The 15,327-nt window shown below is 43.6% G+C and overlaps 1 protein-coding gene across 1 annotated transcript in view; it reads left to right on the top strand.

Moving 5' to 3' along the window:
• The window catches only part of NIPAL2 (NIPA like domain containing 2), a 66,993-nt gene that overhangs the window by 21,221 nt on the left and 30,445 nt on the right, over positions 1-15,327 (top strand). Inside the window, exons 3-4 of the mRNA XM_036337839.1 lie at positions 3-174; positions 14,957-15,016. Of these exons, the coding sequence (XP_036193732.1) occupies positions 3-174; positions 14,957-15,016 (232 nt within the window). The remainder of the gene's footprint in view (positions 1-2; positions 175-14,956; positions 15,017-15,327) is intronic.

Below are 15,327 nucleotides of genomic sequence, written 5' to 3'. Positions count from 1 at the left end.
AGAAATATTCTCATCTTCAGTTGGCGCACCAAGAGCACGCAAGGCCCTTCTTCAGGAGCTTGCTGTGGTGGGGCGGGGCTCTCCTGATGGCCCTGGGAGAGACAGGGAACTTCGCGGCCTACGGATTTGCCCCCATCACACTCATCGCTCCCTTAGGCTGTATGTCTGTTACAGGTGAGCCAATTTCCTATGTTTTAACAAATGGAAATTTTAAGAGATCAGAAAGTTGATGAAAAACATACCACTTAAAAAAACACAGGCAGAAAGGAAGAAGGTTTATTCCTGTCTCCTTAGCATGTTAACGTCACACAATAGACTACTCATTTCAGTTATTCGCTGTCATGCTGCCACATGAACCATGAATAAACGTGCATTTGGTAGCTTGACCACTGTGCATAAAAGCCCAATTCCCAGCCTGCGTCTTAATAAATTCACAGTAACAGCAAATGTTATGCTGTGCTTGTTAATTATTAATGAATCATCTCAAAGCATCTTGTGATACAATTTATATTTTATTCATATGATAAACTGGCATTGCATGTACTTAGATGCTTTGGTGCCTAATCTCGACTCCATAGGTTAGCATCCCTTTTACATTAAAAATTAAATATTTGTTTCTTTTAAAATTTATGTGATTTACTAAGTACATTTGGAAAAGGGAATGTGAGATGTTGCTAAAAGACTAAAAAAGGAGCAAAAATCACTGCTGAAAAGGAGAACAAATTCTCTAAACCTCGTTAAATCAATAAGATCTTTTTATTTTTACTCTCTATTTGCTGCTATGGAAACAGCATGTTTCTAAATTTCTGTGAATGTGGAAACCATTGAAATAGAAACAAGTGGACGGTTATTGTCTGGTAACAACTAGATCAAGCATACCATGTGCTTACATATCCCAGTTTTAGTATTTCTCCTAGGAAGTATAAAATAGTCTTAAAGAATGCATCGTTTGAACTGAAATAATGTGTATTCATAGAGAATTTCATTTTGTTTATCAAGTAATTTCCCCTTCTTAATCATTCAAAATATTTAAATACTTTTATGATCTATGATGATAGAACATTTAGCAAAGACCACTTTTTTAATTTCTAGAAATTGTTCCGTTAAAATCGCCATGCTGTTACTACTCTGAATAGGCTCACAATTGATGTAATTCTTTATCATTTTTAACATCCTGATAAAGGGAGCAATTTGGGTATGTCTTATCTTCTATTTAGTATACATACCATGTACACGGATGTCCTAGATTTTATTTTCAAAATCTGAGAAATAACATAAAAGATCTAGTTATATTGTCAACGTGGGACTTCAGGCCCCCAATTCCCCAATTGTTCTGAAAATGTTATATTATTCTTCATAATGACTATATATTTAGAGTCGATCTTTAGTTTTGTTTCTTTTTCTGCCTTCTCCTCAATTTCCATGAAATAGCTAAAGGAAAAAAGTATCCAGGCATGATAGTTACCAGGGGCCGGGCTGAGGGCACCAGATTGTACTGAAATTCTCCATTGATCGCCAGATACCCAGTCCTGGGAAATCATTTTTCTGGGAACAAAATAAAAGAGAACTATTCTAACCAGCTGAAAGCAAGAGGGATATGGCTGGATTTATTGTAGAGCGAGACTTCCCAGGAATGAAATAGCCAGGCCTCCTGGGACCTGAGGTGGAAATTCAGAAGTTGCTGGAAATGTAGGGCCCTCATTGCAGATCCTCAGGGAAGCTGCCGTGAAACTGCTCATTGCAGCATGACTTGCTCTCATTAACCACAGGAAGTGTAAGGGGTCCCACCTTTCCCTCACTGCCCTGTCCTCCCCAAGCCCCCTGTGGGGCCTGCCTGCCCACTTCAAACTCCGAGTCCACTGACTTGGCCGATGGGCTTTGCTTAATGCTTCTCACCGTTTGGTGTGTGTGATCTTAGCCCCAATTAATGGTTCACATTTAGAACATTTTTAGCAACTTCCCTCTCTGCCCATTGAAAACGATTCAAAGAAGTAAATGATGGCCGCAAGCACAAATCATTTTCTGCTTTACAATCTTTGCAAATAATAATATATTCTCAGAAGTAATATCCCCACAGCACTCCTGAGCTGAATTTAGGTTACAGTGAAGTGTCGTGGGTGGGATAGGGACTACTGTGATGGAGAATTTTCCCCAGAACAACCCCCGACCACCCTGAGATTCTTTATAAAGATTATGGAAACTCGAGAGAATTTGAAGTAAAGGGGAAAGTATTTTTCACGCAGACGTATCTTATGGCTGTGTTTATAGATGAGGCAGAAGAGTGTCCACACTTCTTTGCTAGAACTTTTCCCCCTTATTATTCCTTGGGAGCCTCAACAGAGAAATCAAATCTCCCTTTGAATTAAGAAAAAAAGGATAATGTCTGTTGCAATGTTGCATGGAGGTTGCATCTTCTGTTCTGGCCTCTTTTTCTTCCTCTGCTTTATAAATTTTTAAAAAGAAATTAAAATCTAGGACACTCTAGACAGTTTAGCTCTGAAGTCCAAGCGAAGGGTACCTTCCCTCTTCCTCCGGCCGGTCTGCTCCTTCCAGCCCTCTGTGCTCCTTGACCCCATGTGCAGTCTCACCACACACGGTGTGCATGTGTCGGACCTGCTGCTCTGTCTTAGTCATCAGAGCTCCTGCTCCCTCTGTACACTGGATTCGTGCAGGGTTTTTTTGTTTGTTTGTTTTAATTAGGACTAGTATGGAAGAAGCACTATGGTCAGCGTTATGGATATTTCCATTCGCACTCTCTCCACGTTCCCGCCTCAAACCATGTTCATTTCTGTCCTTTCTGGCCCTCTGTCTGTCGGTGTCCTGCTGGACCCCACTGACATGCTCACCCTGAGACAGCGTTTCACAAGCAGACTTTTGCCGGTGCTTTCGAGGGTGTTCTAAGGGACAAAGAATTCCCCAGTCAAGCACGTTTCTGAAATACTAGGCTTCCAGTGACGCAGGTGTCGTCCGTGTGGGGTTCCGGGGCCTGGGGTGGGTCCAGGCGCAGGGTCAGTCTTTCAAAGGCAGAGGCAATGGGCCAGGTTTCCCAAACCTGACAATCACACGATGCTTTTCTACGAAGCGTCTCTACAAACAACAGTTCTGCTGAGGACCCTCGGGGACCTCTGAAGGCAGAGCTCACAGCAGTCCCCGCATCGGGACTCAGCCGGGATAGACAACGGGCCCGAGCAGGCGGTGGGCTTGGATGACGGGACGCAGTCCTGGTGAGCAGGCAGATCGGAGTGGCCAGGCCTGGGTCCTGCTTTTTGAGAGAGAGAGTCGGAGCCCTCGTATCCTTGTGCACCTTGTGCTTTCCCCCTACTTGTCCCACTAAAGGCCTTTGTCAGTGAGGAATAGGTCCCAACGCGTGTTCTGCGGAAAGGCTGGTGATACCAGCAGTGCGGTTAATTTTAGACTTGTGTTCGTGTTTCCATAATTAAGAAAGCTTAATGGGTAGTTTTTTCACTTTCATCTAGCGCTTCGGCTGGATGCTTCCCCAATAAGCCAGGGCAGTAGAATGGCCAGGAGCACAAGCTCTCGGGCCACACTGAGGCTCCAATCTCAGTCCTGCCCCTGGAAAGCTCTGTGACCTTGGGCAAGGTGTTTAAACCGGTTCACGCCTCGATTTCTAATCTGTAAAATGGGAGTAAAAAGAGTGCTCCCCCCAGTCAGAGAGAGACAAGTATCATGTGATCTCGCTCATAGGTGGAATCTGATGAACAAAATAAACTGATGAAGAAAGTAGATCCAGAGACATGGAAGCAAGGAACAGACTGTGGAACCTCAGAGGGAAGGCGGGGGTGGGTGGGTGGGGAGAGATTAACCGAAGGATTTTATATGCATCTATACATAATCCAGGGGCACAGACAATAGTGTGGTGAAGGCCTGGTGGGGAGGTGCTTGTGTGGAGGAAGTTAATGGGGGGAGAAGAAGGGGACGATCTGTAATACTTTCAACAATAAAGATAATTGTTTTAAGAAAAGAAAAAGAGTGCTTACCTCAGACGTTGTCACAGGAGGAATTGGGTAACACCCTGAGAACAGAACTAGCTGAGCAGTAAGTACAGTGTCTGCCTCGGCGACAGCACTGGCTCTCGCCGCTGTGCCTCCTTCTCACATAGAAACGAAATTCAAAGTTCACAATTCCCTATGACGGCGTTGCCTCCAGGCCCCCAAAGGTGGCCAATGGTTACATTTTCTAAAGAGGACGAACCAGTTCAAGAAAAGCTTTTCGTTCTTATCCACGCAGTGGTTAACCTTCAGGGAGCTGAGAAGTCGGATCTTCCCGGCTCCTCTGTTGGGCCATTAAGCAGTAATTACCCTTTGACTCCTCCTCACATTCCCTACCAAAACAGGTTGGAAAATGCTAGGATTTCCAGACAACCTACCACGACAAAATGCACCTAGAAACCAGACCCAGGAGTTTGTCAGAGGACAAGTGGTAACAGCCTGAGATGTGTGTGCAACTCTTCTTGCTACTCTCACTTTGCAGCACTTTCTTTGCTCGCTGACTAACTTCAAAGAGGATGAAGGGCGGAGTTTTTCAGGTCTAACTGCAATTTAAGAATGTGTTTTCTGTCCGGCTGGTGTGGCTCAGTGGTTGAGTGTCGACCTATGAACCAGGAGGTCACGGTTCAATTCCCGGTCAGGGTACATGCCCCGGTTTGGGCTCGATCCCCAATAGGGGACGTGCAGGAGGCTGCCCATCAATGATTCTCTATCATCATTGATGTTTCTACCTCTCTCCCTCTCCCTTCCTCTCTGAAATCAATAAAAATATATATATTTTTAAAAAATAGCTTCTGAAGAACTATTTACTATACCAAAAACTTGGTAAAAAGAAGTAAGTTGGATATCTGTAGAACTTGTACTAAAATTTTAAACTTCTGCTTTACTGCCTGTCCCAGGTACACCCTCCTCCTCAGCAGCCTTTCCTGGCTCCTAGACTAAATTCAGCAGGTGTAGTCTCTGCTCAGTGCCTTTTTGTGAGTTAGCAAAAGGCAGCCTTTCTCAGGGTACTTTGTCTGCAAATTGGAGTACGTTGATTTTATTGAAGCAGGACACTCTGGTGCCACCTGTCAGAAAGTTGTCCTGGGAAATACACAAACCGACAGAATCTGAGATGTGGGTGGTGCCTCCTCAGCTGCAGTGACTGTGCTCTGCACAACCTGCTCAGCGGCCCCGGCCGGTCCCGACCTCGCCCTTCCCCTTTGGCAGGTCCCATCGTGCTCTCAGTGACTTGTTTAATGTCTGTCCTGGCCGTTCACCCGAGAGACCCAGGAGACTGTGACTGTGCGTGTCTGGTTGCCTGCCGTTGGCTCTTTCTAGGAGAGGGGCCCAGGGAAATCACACACTACAGCCTCGGGGAGTTGGTTTGAAATTGAATTGTGATAAAACGAGGATAGGATGTTCCGATCTAGGGTGTTGGAACAGAAAAGAACATTGTTTCAAAGATTTCCATTCCTGACGAAGCACAATGGTTAAACATTTCATTGCAAGGGACTTGTGAGTACTTGCCCTTGTAAATGCACAAAGGTTTATAAGACTGTCCTGTGGGGGTTGAGTTGGATTATTTGTGCATCTACAAAGGGTGTCCTTCGTGTAACATTTTCCTTTTTCTGTTCATCCCCATGCCTGTGATCTATGCATTGAGAGATGATTTAAAATCATTAAGCCCTAGCTGGTTTGGCTCAGTGGATAGCGCATCAGCCTGCGGACTGAAGGGTCCCGGGTTCAATTCTGGTCAAGGGCACATGCCCAGGTTGTGGGCTCGATCCCCAGTAGGGGGGCATGTAGGAGGCAGCCAATCAATGATTCTCTCTCATCATTGATGTTTCTATCTCTCTCTCCCTCTCCCTTCCTCTCTGAAATCAATAAAAATATAAAAAAATAAAAAAATCATTAAGTCAGCAACAATCCAAAGAGTTGAAGCCACATAGAGTGAAGAAGATTCAGGGCAGAGCTCGCTCAGTATAAAATTCACCGGGGGTGGCACTGGAGCGGGCCACGAAGGGAGCTTGCTGCAGGGGCAGGAGGGTGGAACAGATGGAACATGAGGAACATTCTCCAGTTTTGTGCCTCCGAGTATATTTTTTGGAAGTAATTAGAAAAGAGTCCAGAGGAGATATCATCTTTCTCCAATGAAACCCGGGCAGTCCTTTAGAAATAGCGAAAGGTAAGGGCCTAACATTGAATGTGCGTCCTCTGCGCCAGGTACCATCTGAGCCACATACGCTTATTCTCCTTAATTATTTCCCAGATGAATAGAAGTGCGTCATAAGTAGGTTAAATTTGAGGTGAATTATACGAGATCAAACACTTGGAATATTAAATGGAACGATAGAAATTACTGGCAGCTCAGTCTCCTTGGCCCTGGGATAATTTCCTAAGAGAAGGAGTCACCCTCAGTGTGGCTAATTTGGATTAAAACTGGAGAAGAGAGTGAGACATATGACTGATAAGTCTTTTCCGTCTCTAATTTCCCCCAACATGCTGGCGTTTGCTCAAAATGAAATGCAGGATGTGGAATATATGTTGTTTCGTGTATTTCTGTTGTGCTGTTAGGAAGCTCTACACTGAAACATGTCTGTGATCCATTAGACGATGGGCATAGCGTAGCCAGACGCCCGGGCGAGGCCTTTTGGAGTTCCAGAGAAGTCATCTCAAGCAGAAACTTGGGTCTCCAAGATTTTTATTAGAAACAAATGAAAGGAAGCATAAACAGACCAATGAGTGAGTGACATCGCGTTCCACAGACCTAGATACTGCGCGTGTCCCAGCGCGTGGAGCCCTGTGCTTAGTGCCAGCCCGTGAACTCGCTGGGGCTCCAGACCTCACAGCTGCCTGTGACAGTGGCGCTTCGCATGGATGTTTATCTTCCTGTTGGGCATGTGCAAAGATAAGATGCCCTTTTCTCAGTGACTTGCTGGGCTGTCTGCTTCAGCACATGGTCCCCAAAACAGCCTAAGTAACATCCTATATAATAAAAGCCTAATATGCTAAGTGTCTGGTCGTCTGGTCATCCCTTCAACCAATCAAAGCGTAATATGCTAGTGATATGCTAAGGCCACTCAACTGCTCACTGTGATGTGCACTGACCACCAGGAGGCCGCAACCAGTCGACCAGTCGCTGTCATGTGCACTGACCACCAGAGGGCAGACGCTCTGACCAGCAGGTTAGCTTGCTGCTGGGGTCAGGCCAATCGGGACTGAGCAAGATGGGTCAGACACACCCCTGGAACCCTCCTGCGGTCCCTCCCTGGCTGACCAACCTCCCACATCCCTCATCGGCCCCGACTGTGCACCGGTGGGGTCCCTCAGCCTGACCTGCGCCCTCTCGCAATCCGGGACCCCTTGGGGGATGCCGAAGAGCTGGTTTCAGCCCGATCCTGCAGGCCAGGCTGAGGGACCCCACTGGTGCATGAATTCATACACCGGGCCTCTATGTGTGGAATAAAGCTCTGAGGTTCTCACCTTACGTCTGTCCGCTCGTGCACTCAGCTGAAAGCATTCCAAAAACCTAAAAACTGTATTTGCGTCCATCCTTATTATCTGAGAACACCACAATGTATTTCTAGAGAAACTGCTATTGTTGAAGTAATGCACATTTAAATTTGTAATACAGAGTTAATCTTTCCAATGATAGCATTTTCATTTTTTTTGGAGTCTTTTCAAGTTTAATCACTACTGTGTGTCAAGAAAAAAAATGTAGAAAAGAAGGGCTTATTGCTCTTAATCCAGTTACATTTCCTCATTTGAAATTATGCAAATAACCTATGAATTATCTTGTTATTATCTTCAATAAGTGACAATAGCAATTTTTTTAGTACGATGAATTACTCACTTTCATTCCTACCATTAGGGATGGTAGGCTAACTTTTTTCTCTGTAAAGAAACATCTTTCAAAGTGTCCTCAGATCTTCAAATCCTAACTCCACGGGTACGTTGTAACTGACATGTAATTCTACAGCTAACAAGGAATGATAATTGTGGAGCAGTCGGTGCCTCGTACGGTTAGACTAGATGAGCCTGTGAGCACGCTCCATGTGTGCACGTGCTCGACGCTGGGCTGTGACTGACACGAACGTGCTTTGCGGTTTGCTTTTCCCCGTACAGTACAGCTGCCCTTCTAAGCGGTCAGAAACCACAAGCCAGATATTTACATGCGAGGATCTGTTTGTAGCATTATTCTGTCAGTCTGTTCTTTTCATGTCATGGGTGACTTTGTTTTTTCATAAAGGAAGAGTTTTCTTTACTACTTTGCCTTCTGCTTTCCTATATGATGAACATATACCCTGAGTTCTCCTCAGATGGCAGACACGAAACGATAACTCGAATGTCCAGGAAATGGAAATTGAGGACTAGGACAGTGCTCACACACTGGTGGTGGCCTGCTGACCAGCTCTGGCCTCGGCTGTGTTTTGTTTGGCTCAAACAATGCTTATACGAATACAAATGATTTCCCCATGTTTAGAAACTGGACCATGACACACAAGAACTGGGTTTTTGTCCAGAAGAATCAGATCTGGTAGCAGGGGACTCTCAGTGCGCGAGGGCTGAGTGGTGGCTGCCACCTGTCACTGGCTGTGTAGTCCTGGTCGCCACAGCCCACTCTTCTGTCCTCTCCAGGGGATCAGCTTAATGGCCACTGTCGGCATTTGAGTTTGTGACCTGAATGGGTTTTTTCTTTCCAATGGAATCAAAGAAGAATATCATATCACAATTACCTATAGGTAATGTGTAATTGTTTTTATTCTTAAGTTTTGGATTAAATTTGTCTTTTAAGAAGTGGTCATCGCCGAAACCGGTTTGGCTCAGTGGATAGAGCGTCGGCCTGCGGACTGAAGGGTCCCGGGTTCGATTCCGGTCAAGGGCATGTACCTGGGTTGCGGGCACATCTCCAGTAGGAGATGTGCAGGAGGCAGCTGGTCGATGTTTCTCTCTCATCGATGTTTCTGACTCTCTATCTCTCTCCCTTCTTCTCTGTAAAAAATCAATAAAATATATTTAAAAAAAAAAAAAAAAAAAAAAGAAGTGGTCATAAAAGGGTAAAAAATGAGAAGTACATGTGAACAAAACCTTTTTTTTTTAATTCTTTATTGATTAAGGTATTACATATGTCTCCTTTTCTCCCCCCATCAGTTTATATATGTTGTTCATTATATTCCACAAATGAGTGAGACCATGTGATATTTATCTTTCTCCGACTGGCTTATTTCGCTTAGCATGATGCTCTCCAGGTCACCCATTGCCCCCCCCCCCTTCCCCACCAGCACATGCCCTCACCCCCCTAGTGTCTGTGTCCATTGGTTGGGCTTATATGCATGCATGCAAGCCCTTTGGTTGATCTCTATCCCCTTCCCTCTGAGGTTTGATGGTCTGTTCGATATTTCTCTGTCTCTGGATCTATTTTTTTTAAAATATATTTTTATTGATTTCAGAGAGGAAGGGAGAGGGAGAGAGAAATAGAAACATCAATGATGAGAGAGAATCATTGATCACTGCCTCCTGCACACCCATTACTGGGAATCGTAGCCCACAACCAGGCATGTGCCCTTGACCGAAATCGAACCTGGGACCCTTCAGCCTGTGGGCCAGTGCTCTATCCACTGAGCCACACCAGCTAGGGCTGGATCTATTTTTGTTCATGGGTTTATGTTGTTCGTGGTATTCCACAAATGAGTGAGATCATGTGATATTTATCTTTCTCTGACTGGCTTATTTCGCTTAACATAATGCCCTCCAGGTCCATCCCTGCTGTTGCGAATGGTAGGTGTTCCTTCTTTTTCACAACAGTGTAGTATTCCATTGTGTACCTAGATGTACCACAGTTTTTTAATCCACTCGGATTAAAATCTTTTTTAAATAGCCATACTATAACACATTTAAATAGTTATTGAACTTTTTCCTGTGCTATTAAATCTTTAATTAAAAAGTTATTATTTGGAGGGGTAGATAATTTAAGTAAAATGTACACAGATAATTCAGTGTTGCAAATTGAAAAAGGGAGTGCCATTTACCTATCACTCTACAGACCCAAAAATCAAAAACGATTTTTAGGTAAAAATCTACCCTGGGGCTTAATTGCTATCTTACAGAAATGTTACTGAACTCAAGAGGTTTGCCACTTGGGATGTTCTTATTCAAGAACAAGACACGGTTGCCATTAGTTTTATTCTGGCAGCAAGTAAGACTCACATCCAAAGCTCTGCCTTCCCAAAGGGAGGCTTAGCCATTGCTTGTGTACACTGTTTGGTTGATTGCCTGTCAATTTCTTCTTTGCAGTTGGCTAAACTTATCTAGTTATGGTTTTGGTCAAGCTCATCCCATTGCAGCTGCAGCTGCAAAATACTGTGCATTTTTTTAACATATAGCAAGAATAGCATTAAGAACCCCCATGACCTTGAGACCCTTGTCCTGTGTAACAGAAAACTGATGCCTAACTTCTGGCCCTTAGTAGCTATCACAGAAGAAATCCAAATCAAGTTAGTACAACCTATCTGAACTCTCATGCACCAAATTAATGTATGCTTGTTGGTTTCTTCCTCTCACTTGTGGCCTGCTGTGGATCTTATAGAGTACCAACTCTTGGCCACATGAAGCTAAGTAACTCTTCCATAATAACAACCAGGTTTTAGAACAAGTCTAAGTGACGTCAGAGAGGAGGTGGATGAAGAACAAATAGAGGGTTTGTTCCTAAGCATACCAGGAAGTATTAGAGAGCTCAATACCAGGACACATCCCTATACCTGGGACTGGAACGGTCCCCCACATCTAGACTTGGTTCAGCTGCAGCCGCCAGAATCTTGCTTGACCTGTATCTGTTTTCACCTGGAAATCCCAATCAGAATGCCCATGTGTAAGTTTCCTTTGTCAGCCTTGACCAGAAAACATCTGCATCCCGATTGCTAACCTGAGTGACACTTAACGGCTGAAGAGAGAATAGATGACTCATCAATAGGAGTCAGTCCATTGTAACAATTGCTAAGATTTTTCGAAGCCATGAAGCTCTATGGTCGAGGCCAAGTGACTGACTGTATGACTAAACTTCCCCATGGAGCACTATTTGAGCCAGAGAAAATACGTTAGCTTTTTGTGTGTGTGTTTTTTTTGTCCTTTCCCCAATGGATAATATTCCTGCTATCTTTTCCCCTCGTGATTCCTACAGAACCACTTCATATACTGCTTTTCACCTTTTTTAATGTGTTATGGTCATTTGTAGTCCAGTGTCTATCTCTGAGTCACAGTGTGACACGGTGCAATGAATTTAACCCCAGAGTCTATGCCAGCGTGGGCAAACTACGGCCCGCGGGCCGGATCCGGCCCCTTTGAAATGAATAAAACTAAAAAAAAAAACAAGACCGTACCCTTTTGTGTAATGATGTTTACTTTGAATTTATATTAGTTCACACAAACACTCCATCCATGCTTTTGTTCCGGCCCTCCGGTCCAGTTTAAGAACCCATTGTGGCCCTCGAGTCAAAAAGTTTGCCCACCCCTGGTCTATGCACACTCATGTAGACCTGTGTCTGTGAGCGCTCTGGAGACCAGTGGCCGGGAGCGTTCTCTGTGTAAACCCATGTCCTACGAAAGCCAGGACGAACCTCTGCCCAAATATGCGTGTAGTCCAAAATGTACCCAACAGTGTGCGTGCTCAGAGGTACCTGTACCCAGCACAAATCTGTTTCGTTTACAAGTGTGTTCTGTTTTAATGCTTTTGATCTCGACATTTTTTTTCTGTTGAATATTGGATTTTACTAGAGGAATAGAAGTGTAATAGGTTGTCCCCCTTTCTAAGTGTCCATTGCACAGTGGTCATGGTTATAGCCACAACTAGACAGGGTTGAGTTTGACAGATCTCTGATTGCCAATGTATACGGGAGCACTTTTAGTTTATTTTTTCCTCATCTTAAACATTTACTACTCTACTTGGAAGTCGTGTGATTAGCTGTTGTTCCGATGCTGTTTTTGCTCTGCCCTGCTCTCATTTTAACAATGTTTTTCAGGGTAAATGAGTTACAAGTAAATGTATCTTAATAGAATGTTCCTCTTATTGCTTTCTTTGCTAGATAAATAAAATTTAAAATCTTTTTATTCTCTTATGTAAAAATTTTATAGAAAATCTCATGTTCTCTTAAAACAGAAAAATGAGTATATAAGTGCATCAGACATAATTTTCTTTTCAGAAAGTAAAAATAGCATATTTACATTTCATACAACTCTGATAACTATTTCACAGCAATCTGTATGATTTGATGCATTAGTGTAGTTCAAGCTTATTGTTACCATTCATATCCTTTTTGCGTTTTGTAATGAAATTATCTCCTATATAACATTTCCCCCAATTCCTCTGAAAGTGAACGTATTTATGAAACTGTGGCTTAGCAACAAAAAGAGAAGGGAAATGATGCTTTTCTTCAAGGGAGCAATGGCGTGTAGTTTACTAGGAAGAGCTCTGGACTGGGATAAGGAAACATGGGCGCTGCTTCCACTTCTGCTGTGATATAAGTGTTTGTTAGATGAACAGATTGATGAATAAACAACCTCTTTTTGGGCCTCCGTTTCCCAGTGATAACTCCTAGGCCCTGGAGTAGATTATCTCTGTCTCCTAGTAGCTCTAGAATTCCCCTGTTCCATGTCAGCAGTGTCTCCCTTCTTACTGGCCTCTTTGCTATGAAATTGTCATCTGTTGTTACAGTGGAATGTATTGTGTGTGCGTGTTAGCATAGGGATACGTTGCCTGTTTTTTTTGTTTTGTTTTTTTTTTTTTTATTGTTAATCTGTCTCCCTCTGCTTGGGAACATTCCTTACCTTATTACACAGGAAGTCAGTGATGGGGGTGGAAGTGGGGTCTTGGTTTTTATACCTTTTCTAATTCTCTAACATGTGAAATTAGTTGACCTGAATTATGTTGGTTCAAACCTGAAACAAGATTTTCAGACATTTTCAATCTGCCCCAAACTCAATTCTTAATGTAATGGGCTATGTATTCCGTAGATTAATTTGTGTGCAGGAAATGTTCCTTTCATGTTTTAAAGCCATGCCACACAATTAAATTCGTGCCTGGTGGACAGTCCCCATGCTCTATTTATTCTGTGTGAATCGTTCATTCCTGTAAACAGGAAAAGTTCTCAAGGAAGTAGCTCAACTTGAATGAGAGGGAGCTAGGTTGAGAAAAAGATGGAGAGAACCCATGAGGATCCCAGTTTACCTTGAATGAGTGTTTCTGGTGTAGAATTGTTATAGTTTTAAATCAATTGCCAGAATATCAGATATATTCAAATTAAAATGATTTAATGGATTATTATACAGACTCATTAAAATGATATCTATGAAGAATTTTTAATGACACGGCAAGTGGTGCGTAATATAGTAACTGAGGAAACCAAGAAAAGAAAATTTGCATTATAGTATATCTCAATTAAGGAAAATACACACACTAACTGCAGTTTTCTCTAAATGGTGAAATTGTTTTATAATGACTTTCCCCCTGTATATTTACTTTAAAAAACAACAACTCGGCTAATAATTTTTTTAATCTAAAATACAGATCATGTTGTATGCCTGTGCTTTGTATTATTGCAAGTTTGCCTTTTCCCATACCCCCCCCCCCCCCTCGTGGAGGAATGGCTCCATAGGAGGAACAATGTGGGAAGAGGCGACTTGCCCACATGGCTGAGCCGTCGCAGAGGCCGTGGCTCAGTTACGAGGCTGCGGACTCAGTAGCATCGGCAATGGGAAAGAGGGTCTTACACATCACCAGGGCCAGCAAGTGCTGGACAGAGAGATCCGCAAACACTTTACTTATGTGCTAGGCACAAACCACACACTGGAGATCTTAGGAGAATAGGCTATACCTCAGAGGCAAGTGGATGGGTAGTTTTAGGGGAGACACGCAGATCTTACTAGTAGGTGTGGTGAAAAGCTCTGTTACAAGGGGTGACACCCATAAGGGTGGAGTGGTCAACCTGGTGGTGGGGACTGGGGAGGGCAGAGGTTATGCTTTAGTCTCGAGGTGCTCGAGAGGATGGAGGCCGAGTTGCGTAAGGAATGGCACAAATAGCAGTCCTTCAGCATGAAGCTAACTGGCGGTGCTGGGAATTAGGACTGTTTTCGTAAGAGTGGGTATGGAATATAAAAGAGGTCAAGGGCAGATGTGGCAAGGAAAGTGGCAGGAGCATAAGCATGGCTGGCTGTCTTTGCATGGCTGCCTCTCCCCTGAAAATGAGAAGAAGCTACTGAAGAGGTTGATAAGCTGTGGCTTGACATGAGATTTGCATTTTAGAAGATGACTCTGGTGGTGTTAAGGGGAAGGGGTCGTGAGATGGGAGGCCCCAGTGAAAACTATTATAGTGGCCTGAGCCAGGGTGAAGCTGGCCTGAGCTGGGACAGTGACAGTGGAATGCAGAGGAGAGGGTGGATTTGAGAGAGACAGACACAGCTTTAACAGGCCCAGTAGCCTGTTGGATGTGTAGTGTGAGGGGGGCAGCCAGGCGGAGTTCTAGGATTCTGGTGCTTGACAGAGGCATCATAGGAGTGAGGATTAAAGGAGGAGGTGATGGGAAATAATGAGTTTCCATGTGGGATATGAAGTTAAGACTTCCTTCTTTCCTTCCCTTCTGTCTCTTTCTGCCTTTCCATAGCAACACTGGTGTCACAGTTCCTCCCTCCCTCCTTTCCTCCCTTCCTTTCCATTCATTCATTCAGTTATTAAGCCCTCACTGTCCATGGGGCACCATCCCAATCACGGTCCCAGGGCCATTGTGAGCCAGGCTACTTTCCATGTATCCTGAACCATGAGCAGGAAAGAAGTTATTGTACAGCCACAGCCACTGGGTGTCTCTGACCAGGACACAGCTAGCCAGCTTAGGACACTAACTGATTAACTTCTTTCAAACGCCATTGCGTAATATATGTTTTTATATTGGAAACACCACTAACGGCCATTGTCTTTCTAGGTAGTGCCTTTATTTCTGCTATGTTTCTGAAAGAAAATTTGAGAGCCTCCGATGTACTAGGTAAGTAATTCTTCAATTCCTGTCATTACAGCACTGCTTGATCAGGAAGTAAATAATGCTACCCATAAAAGATATGTGCTTTGGAAACTGGGAACAAATTACTGAAATGATATCATCTTGGAGGTGCCGTTTACTCTTCCATGGGAAATACTTCCATCTTCATTGCACCCACTCCCCATACGATTGACCACAGCAAATTATTATTTTATAGTATTGTGATTATGAATTTTATGAAATTTTTACGAGCATAATAAAATCCAGTAAATTTTATTTCAAAGGATGTATTTTGTTAGACTGTCCTATGAAAGTAT

Source organism: Myotis myotis, unplaced genomic scaffold (assembly GCF_014108235.1).
Source record: "Myotis myotis isolate mMyoMyo1 unplaced genomic scaffold, mMyoMyo1.p scaffold_m19_p_16, whole genome shotgun sequence".
NCBI lineage: Eukaryota > Metazoa > Chordata > Mammalia > Chiroptera > Vespertilionidae > Myotis > Myotis myotis.
This window is presented reverse-complemented; position numbering and strand designations above follow the sequence as displayed.